This window comes from Balaenoptera borealis, assembly GCF_965194805.1.
Source record: "Balaenoptera borealis genome assembly, chromosome: 21".
Lineage (NCBI taxonomy): Eukaryota > Metazoa > Chordata > Mammalia > Artiodactyla > Balaenopteridae > Balaenoptera > Balaenoptera borealis.
In genome coordinates, this window is record NC_138880.1 from 25,849,195 (window position 1) to 25,858,457 (window position 9,263).

At 44.7% G+C, this 9,263-nt stretch overlaps 1 protein-coding gene across 12 annotated transcripts in view; it reads left to right on the forward strand.

Moving 5' to 3' along the window:
• FBXO25 (F-box protein 25) overlaps window positions 1–9,263 on the forward strand; it is a 60,100-nt gene that overhangs the window by 6,427 nt on the left and 44,410 nt on the right. For all 12 annotated transcript variants that reach the window (XM_082375310.1, XM_082375311.1, XM_082375309.1 and 9 more), the window contains exon 2: window positions 43–183. In XM_082375310.1, coding sequence (XP_082231436.1) covers window positions 50–183 — 134 coding nt within the window. In that variant the 5' untranslated portion in view covers window positions 43–49. The remainder of the gene's footprint in view (window positions 1–42; window positions 184–9,263) is intronic.

The following is a 9,263-nucleotide window of genomic DNA, read 5'->3' on the forward strand; positions in this document are numbered from 1 at the left end:
AACTTACATCAATTACACATACATTTTTAACCTAAATTATAGGAGAGCTATGCCATTTTTGGGCCAGGACTGGAGATCTCCTGGATGGAGCTGGATTAAAACAGAAGACGGCTGGAAAAGATGTGAACCCTGGACTGAGGGACTTGAAGGAGAGAATAACCGGTGTGGCGCCAGCCACGGCACGTGAGTCGCAGCTCAGCAGAGCCACACCGTCCCCGCCTGACTCTTACGGCTTCACCTGTTGGAGCCCATGACTTACCGCTTGGCTGAGAATCCCCCCCCGCACCTGCACAAGGCTGGTGTAAGGAAACAAGTTACTAGCCAAAGTCTGAGCCTGGTAGATCGCCTAGTGCCCACGCACAGATGCTGCCGTCTTCTTTTTAATTTGAAACGTTTAACCCTTACAGTAGTCCGAGAGATAGGTATTATTCTTATTAACCTCCCGTTACAGCTGAGGAACCTGAAGGAATGAAAAGATGTAGTTTTGGCGGCCTGCGTCAGAGGCCCGTGGTGACAGTGGCTTGTGCGAGACAGGAGTATAGTCTTCTCTGTCAGAGGCCTGAGTTGGTGAGGTGGCCTTTAGCTCTGCCGTGCCCAGAGGGTAGCCTCGTCGGCGGGGTTCAGGGTGGAGCTCTGCCCCCACCTCCGCGTTCCGCTTGGCAGGGTAGAGGAGGAGGTGCCCGTGCCACACGTCACCGGCTGGAGTGGGAGCTGCAGGGCAGGCCGGAGGCTGTGGTCTTTCTCCAGAGGAAAGTGAGAGATTGCCTGGATGCAGGAGCAGGCCAGCGTGGCCGTGGTGTGCTCACCCGCAATCCCCGTCACAAGTGTATTTGAGCATTTGGGGGAATGGGGAGGTCTGCAGACCTCTTCCTCCAAAGTGTCACGGGCCTCGTCATCCATTTTACTGCATATGTTTATCTCACATTTGCGTAACTGTCAATTGTGTATTTCGAACTGACAGGTCATCTGTTTTTCTGATAGGAATTTGGTACCTTTAGACTGGAGATTGGGGTTTGCGGTATTTAAAGCAGAAATTAATTTTATATTTAAGATTATAGGAAGGATAACACACAGTGTTCGTTGAATTTATATTGTGGCATTTCTCTGCCTTTCTGAATTCTAAAATGTCAGTTTAAAAAAAGCTGTAATGCATGAAATAGAAAGTTACTGCTACTTCTACACTAAGGAATTTGCATGTGTTTCTTTCCTCATGTATTCTTTATTTCCCCTCATTCCAAACATGTTGTGAATATCGAAGAATACTTTTTTCTCATATATGCATAGACTTAGAGAAATACAATCAAAACCTGTTTTCTTTGCATGATAAACTCCATGTTCTCCTCTCTCCCTTCCCACCTTCCCCACAGACACTCCCACTCACCCACTCACCCACTCCTGTTCACACTCATTTGAAAATCCTTTGAAATATAGTGGTGCTGGCAGAGGCCTTTCTGTGTGGGTGTCCTCACAGGGACAGAGGCTGTGTCACAACAGCCGTGGACTCTCCACCACGGGTGGAGTGAAGACACCTTGCTCCCATCCAGGTGCCTCACAAGTCTGGCTGCCCTCTCTTTATACTAATGGTATATGTAATTACCAACCTTACATAAACTTTACAAACAGGGTGGGACCGTGGGCAGCTCACTCACTCCCTGCCAGAGAACATGGTGGGACCGTTGTAAATGAATTGTTCTCAGACCCTTGCAGTTGGACTTTTAGTTTTCATCTTTATTAAGTTCATCCTGAATCTTTATCAGCTTCATCCGGAACACACAAAGATGTGTGGGTCAGAGATGTTTTTATTAATTACCTTCTGTGAACGGAAAGTGTGTTGGTCTCCCCAGCCCAGTGCTTACTCCAGACCCTTCACAGTGTGGGACCAGGAGAAGGTGACTTTGCTTCGCTTGTCCACAGAAAGGATGCGGCCGTCCCCTCCCCTCCAGAGGGGGCTCCTTGGTAACAGAAGGGGCCTGAGTCCTGCCTGTGCTCCTTTGGTGTGTAGATAGATCCCTCCACGAGCCAGACCTGAGATGCCTCTGGTTTTGTTATTACACATGGTGTTGTATGTGCTGAGTCTATACTGTATGTCAGGCATTTACTGTGTGTTCCCAGTGCTGGGATCCAGCAGTAAACAGAAAGAGGCAAAACCCATGCCTGGAGGAGCTTGCATTCTAATGGGACAGTCAGACGAAGGACAAAAGGAGCTCCGTGTGGTCTGTTCCGTGTCATAAGTGCTGTGAAGGAAAAAACCCGGGGTGGGAGGGAAGACCATTGGGGTGGGGGTGGTGCGTGGAAGTGTCGAGGCGGGGCCTCTCTGAGAAGGGTCAGCTGAATGACGCCTTGGGCACCGAGAGGGTGGCCCAGGTGGGGAAGGGAGAGCAGAGACCCCGAGGCAGGTGTCGTGAACTCGGGAGCAGCGGGGACAGCGAGATGGGAGGGATGAGGGGCAGCAGGGGACCAGATGCCAGCGTGGCCGTGGCCGGTCATGAAGGGCCAGCTGGGTTTCCTCAGAGCTAGACGGGGGGTCAGAGAGAGGGGGGGGTTTGTTCAGGTTTGTGTTTTAACAGGCTCCTTCTGGCTTTTGTGTTGGAAATAGGCTGCAGAGAGGTGAGGCAGAGCGGATCGACTCATTCCTAAGAGCCTGTGTAATGACCCAAGTGAGGAGTGACTGTGGCTCAGAGAGGATGGAGGTGGCGGGTGATGAGAAGTGCTCAGATTCAGATGTTTTGCAAGTGGAGCTGGCAGGTTGCTGAGCTGTGGAGTGGGTGGGCAGTGGCGAGGGGCGTCGGCGAAGGCAGGCAGGTGGTCGGCCTGCGCGGCTGGGAGGGTGGCCGTTCATGCGATGACAGTGGAGTCTGACCGTGTAGCTTCCTGCTCACGCGCGAGATCCTCAGGGCTCGTGCCCGGGAGAGGAGCTGCTGGGTCACGGGCAGGCCCACCTTCCGTTTTCCAGTGAGGTGGTGTCTATTTCTGCTCCTGCTCTCGGTGCCTGTTCATCTGACCACACTGCTCATCGTTTCTTCCCATTTTTTATTTCTTGCAAGTAAATCTGGGCAGAGAAGAATAAGCTCAACATCATTAGTCAGCAGGGAAGTGCAGGCAATCTGGGAAGACACACGTCGCAGCGAGCCTGAGATCACAGTGCAGTGTGGGGTCAGCAGCAGACCAGCTGGAAATAGAATGGAAGTTCCAGGGGAGTGAGACAGCCGAGGTGGCCTAGACAGAAGTGTGGAGAAAGTGTTCACCTTCCAGATAAGGTGCCATGACACACCTACCACAGCGGCTGCAATTAACAAACAACAGAACGTTACAGGTGCTGGTGAGGGCAGTGCCGAGTGCTGGCAAGAATGTCCTCTCGTAAGCTTGATGGGAGTGTAGAATGGCACAGCCACTTTGCTGACTAGTTTGGTACTTTCTTATTAAGTTAAACATAAAGCTGCCGTATGACCCAGCATCTCAGTCCTAGGTATTTACCCAAGGAAAATGGAAGTTTATGTTTACACAGTACCTGTATGTGAACGTTAATAGCAGCTTTTTTCCAGTAATTGCCAAAGCTTGGGCATCCCCCATGCTTTTCAGCTCTCCAGGGGAGGGCCACTCAGGAGCGAAAGGAACGAACCGTTGATTGACACAACGTGATGAATCTTAATTTCATCTTGCTTAGTGAGAAAAACTAAACCCAAGAGGCTTCATATTGTGTGATTCCATTTATATGGCCTTCTGGAAAAAGAAAAACTATAGGGACAAAGGGGTGAAAAACAGACCAGTGGATGCGAGGGGTCTAGAGGTAGGGGAAGGAGTTGATTACACAGATGACAGGAGGCTTTTTGGGGAGTGGTAGAGCTGCCCTGTAGGGAAGGCGCCGGTCCCTTTATGACTCTGCATTCGTCAAAACCCATAGAGTTGTGCAGCACGAAAAGCAAATTTTGCTCTGTGTAAATCTTAAAAAAAAAAAAAACCAACCAGGATGTGTGTGATGGGGAGCTGGTCACCCAAATGATCTAAACTGTGACAGATGGATGTGATTGTGTTACAGACGAACCCCATAACCACACTGAGGTGGGTGTGGAAGAAAGGAGCTGACTGGGAACTTGGGAAAACCATGTTGACAGGATATTGTCAGGCTATAGACAGACACTGTAGGTGGTAAATGTGCTTCTCATGCCCCAGGGTGTGGGTTAGCAATTCTGAAACTACTTTATTATGTATAGTAGGGTTAATCAGGGTGAGTAAATAAAATGCAGATAATGACAGCCAGATCTCTCACTTTGGAGAAGGAAGTCACAAAATCATGCTAGACTGTACCTTGTGGTGCTGCATTGTTGTGGTGGTGTCAGTGTGTACTTAGGCCGTTGTTGCTCTTGTGGGTGGGTGGGTGGATAGATAGGGATCGGTGTGTAGGTGAGTTAATATAACGTGTTCCCCAGTTCTGTCTACTGGGAGGTCAAGAGCGGTGGTGCCCCAGTAGCCATGAGCAGACTGAACACCAAGATCTTGGTTTTGAAGGGTTCCTGGGGAAGTGGTTGATTCCAGAGCTGGGGTAGGGAAATATAAGCTGAGCCTAGAGCATCTTGTGGTGTCCAAAAGTAAGGAAATACTTAACAAAAAAAAGGGGGGGCTGTGGATGGGAATATGTCAGATGTCAAAAGGGCAGAGGCCAACCTGAAAGCAGTCCAGTGGCCAAAGCTGGAGCCATTTGAGCAAAAAGCAAATAATGGTGGTATTGGATTATAACTCAAAGGAGAAGATAAATACCCCTGAGTTTATGGGGATATAATACATGAATAAGTGGGGAAGAAGGGACAGCTCTTCCTGACAGAGTAATTCTAGTTAGTGAATGTGGAAGGAATAGGGAAGTAGAGTGTCACCATTAGGACACCACAGTAATGATGGCTATAGGCAGAGTCCACTGATAGATGCTGAGATTAGTGGGTGAGATGTTTAGGGAAAACAATATTTGCAAAGCGTTCTCCAAAATATCTATGAATTCACAAAGGGAAAACAGTAGCTTTACAGTTGAGAACCCTGGCAGATCCCACCTTAAGCGAGTGATCCAGGTGACATGACCAGGAGCAAGACACAGGGGCAGCGTGTACCCCGATCGCATAGGTCCGGATGGGGTCCTGGAACAGCGAAGGGCACCAGCGGGAGGCTGGCGAGACACAGGTCTGTGGGCGAGTCAGCGGTACTGTGCCAGCATCCACTCCTGGCTTTGGTCGCTGTCCTGCATTCCTGTGAGATGGTGGGGAAGCTGGGGGAGGGGACTTTGTACTGTTGCTGCAACTCTTCTTGAAGTCTAAACCGATCTTTGAAAGTTGCTTTAAAAAGTCACCGTTGAGAACATCAACAGGCAAGCCAGTGACTGGGAGAAAGTATCGTGTTTTGTAAGCTGTCACTAAGCTGTTTTCTGGGCTCCGTTCTACCTACTCACACCTCCCTGTGACGCTGCAGCCGGTGGGCCCTGCTAGGCCCTGCCTGGGGAGGGTGCCACGGGGCCTGTGCGGTGGGACTGGGGCAGCTGCTGCCGGGGCCCTTCTGTACCTGTCCCCCCAGGTCAGCAGCACTGGACTCTCCCTCCCAGCTTTTCTGACATTTGCAGACCTGGCTCATTGTGTCCCTTCAACACCAGATGCTGGTGCCCCCACCCCACCCCGCAGCTGGACCCCAGGCCCTCGGGGCTTCTCATCTGAGCTCAGACTCCAGCACCAGCCAACAGTGCTTCCTCCTGCTGGTGTCAGCCTGTGCCCTTTGCTCTCCCAGTGCAGTGTGGTGACGGCTGTTTGCAGTCACTACCTCTGGAATGCTTCAGTGTTCTTTTCGGCTGTTAGGTTACCTAGTTAACAAGGTTTTGTACATATTTGTACATTTTCATTTTAAGTTTCTCAGTTAAAATAATTGATGTGTCTTCTGTGTCCTGATTGAACCCAGCTGTTATACTGACAGAGGCTTTTCTTCCAGGATTTCGGCAACTTAGTAAAGAGACAAGCAACTCAATTAGCAGCTGGGAGAATGACTTGGACAAACATGCAAATAGCCAGTATGCTAAAAGTTCAAATCTTTAGTTATCAGGGAAACTAAATTAAAACCCCAGTGATGTGCATCTTCTTCTTGGTTTTGTTGTAAACCTAAAACTGCTCAAAAAATAAAGCCTTTTAAAAAAGCCGCAGTGAGGTAGAACTATCCACCCACCAGAATAGCTGAAATTAAAAAGGCTGACAATAAATGGTGATGCAGATGTGGAGCAAACGGAACTCCCCCGTTCAGCTTTTCACCATTGAGTATGATGATAGCTGTGGGCTTATCATATATGGCCTTTATTATGGTAAGGTACGTTCCCTCTATACCCTCTTTATTGAGAGTTTTATCGTAAATGGATGTTGAATTTTGACAAATGCTTTTTTTGCTTCTATTGAGCGATCATATGATTTTTTTTTCTTTTACTTCATTTTGTTAATGTGGTGTATTACATTGGTTAATTTGCAGATGTTGAACCGTCCTTGCATCCCTAGAATAAATCTCACTTGATTATGGTATATGACCCTTTTAATGTATTGTTGAATTCAGTTTGCTAGTGTTTTGTTGAGGATTTTTGCATCTGTGTTCATCATTGATATTGGCCTGTAATTTTCTCGTGGTTTGCTTGTGTGGTTTTGGTATCAGGGTAATGCTGGCCTCACAAAATGACTTTGGGAACTGTTCCCTCCTCTTTGATTTTTTTGGAAGACTTTGAAAAGGATTGGTATTAATTCTTCTTTAAATGTTTGTTAGAATTCACTAGTGAAGCTCTCTGGTCCTGGACTTTTGTTTGTTGGGAGGTTTTTGGTTACTGATTCAATCTCCTTACTCTTAATCGGTCTGTTCAGATTTTCTCTTTCCTCATTATTTAGTCTTGGTAAGTTGTGAGTTTCTGGGAACTTAACCATTTCTTCAGGGTTGTCCAATGTGTTGGCATATAATTGTTCATAGTAGTCTCTTAAGATCCTTTATTTCAGTGGTATGAGCTGTGATGTCTCCTCTTTCATTTCTGACTCTGAGTCCTCTCTCTTTTTCCCTTGGTGAGTCTTGCTAAATGTTTGTCAATTTTATCTTTTCAGAGAACCAGCTCTTAGTTTTATTGATCTTTTCCATTGTCTTCCTACTATTTTTTCCATTGTTTTTAGGCTTTGTTCTTCTTTTCTAGTTCCTTGAAATATAAAGTTACATTATTTAAGATTTCTCTTGTTTCTTGGTGTAGGCACTTATCACTATGAACTTTCCTCTGAGAATTGCTTTTGCTGTATACCCTAAGTTTTGGTATGTTGTATTTCCATTTTCATTTGTCTCAAGGTATTTTTTTGATTTCTCCTTTGAATTCTTCTTTGGCCCATTGGTTGTTCATTAGCATGTGTTTAATCTACACATATTTGTGCATTTTCCAGTCTTTGTCTTGTAATTGCTTTCTTGTTTCATATCATCAAGGTCAGAAATGTGCTTGATATGATTTCAGTCTTTTTTAAATTTATTGAGACTTGTTTTGTGGCCTTATAATATGATCCATCCTGGAGAATGTTTCCTGTGCTCTTGAGAAGAATGTGTATTCTCTTGTTTTTGGATGGAATGTTCTGTATATATCTGTTAAGTCCATGGGGTCGAATATGTCATTTAAGTCGCCTCCTATTGTTGTATTGCTGTCTGTTTCTCCTTTTAGGTCTGTTAATATTTGCTTTATTTATTTAGGTGCTCCTGTGTTTACAAATGTTATATCCTCTTGTTGGGTTGATCTGCTTATCATTATATAATGACCTCCTTTGTCTCTTATTACAGTCTTTGTCTTAAAGTCTATTTTGTCTATTTCTGATGTAAGTTTAGCTACCCCAGCTTTCTTTTGGCTTTCATTTGCCTGGACTGTCTTTTTCCATTCCTTCACTTTCAGTCTTAATGTGTCCTTACATCTGAAGTGAGTGTCTTGTAGGCAGCATATATATTGGTCTTGTTTTTTTAATCCATGCAGCCACTCTGTATCTTTCAATTGGAGAATTTAGTCCATTTACATTTAATGTAATTATTGATTGGTATGTACTTATTGCCATTTTGTTAATTTCTGGCTGTTTTGTAATTCCTTTGTTCCTTTCTTCTTCTCTTGTTTACTTCCTTTGTGGTTTGATGACTTTCTTTAGTGGTATGCTTAGTTCCCTGTTTATCTTTTGTGTATCTACTATAGATTTTGCTTCGTGGTTACCACAAGCCTTACATAAAACAACTTGTATTTGTAATAGTGTGTTTTAAGTTGATAACATCTTATGTTTTGAATGCATTCTACAGCTACATTTTTACTCTCCCTCCACGTTTTATATTTTTGGTGTCGATTTACATCTTTTTATGTTGTGTATCCATTAACAAATTATTGTAGTTATAGTTATTTTTACTACTACTATTTTTGTTTTTTAACCTGCATACTGTCTTTATGAGTGATTAACCCACTGCCTTTACATTAGATTATTCTTAATTTTACTACATATTTACCTTTACAAGTGAGATTTATACTTTCATGTTTCCCTCTTTGTATTTAGTACCCTTTCATTTCAGCTTAAAGGTATCCCTTTAATATTTCTTGTAGGGCTGTTCTAGTCATGACGAACTCCTTTAACTTTTGCTTCTCTGGAAAATTCTTTATTTCTTCTCAATTGTGAAGGACAACTTACTGAGTAGAGTATTCTTGGTTGGCAGGGTTTTTTTTTTCTTTTTTTTTTCCAGCACTTTGAATATATTGTTCTACTCCCTTCTGGCCTACAGAGTTGCTACTGAAAAATCTGCTGATATTCTTATGGAGAGTCCCTTGTATGTAAGGAGTTGTTTTTCTCTTGCTGCTTTTAAGATTCTTCTCTTGTTTTTAACTTTTGACACTTTAATTATAATGTATCTTGGTGTGGCTTTCTTTGGGTTCATCTTATATGGAACTCTCTGAGCTTCCTGGATCGGAATGTGTGTTTCTTTCTCCTGGTTAGGGAAGTTTTCAGCCATTATTTCTTCAAGTAAGTTTTCTGCCTCTTTCTCTCTCTCCTCTCCTCTGGGACCCCTATAATGTGAATGTTGGTCTGCTTGATGTTGTCCCAAAATGCCTTAATGTATCTTCATTCTTTTTCATTCTTTTTTCTTTTGGCTGCTCTGATTGGGTGAGTTCCACTCCCTGTCTTTGAGTCACTGATATTTTCTTCTGCTTCATTTAGTCTGCTTTGAAACCCCTCTGTTGTATTTTTCAGTTCAGTTATTGTATTCTTCTGCTT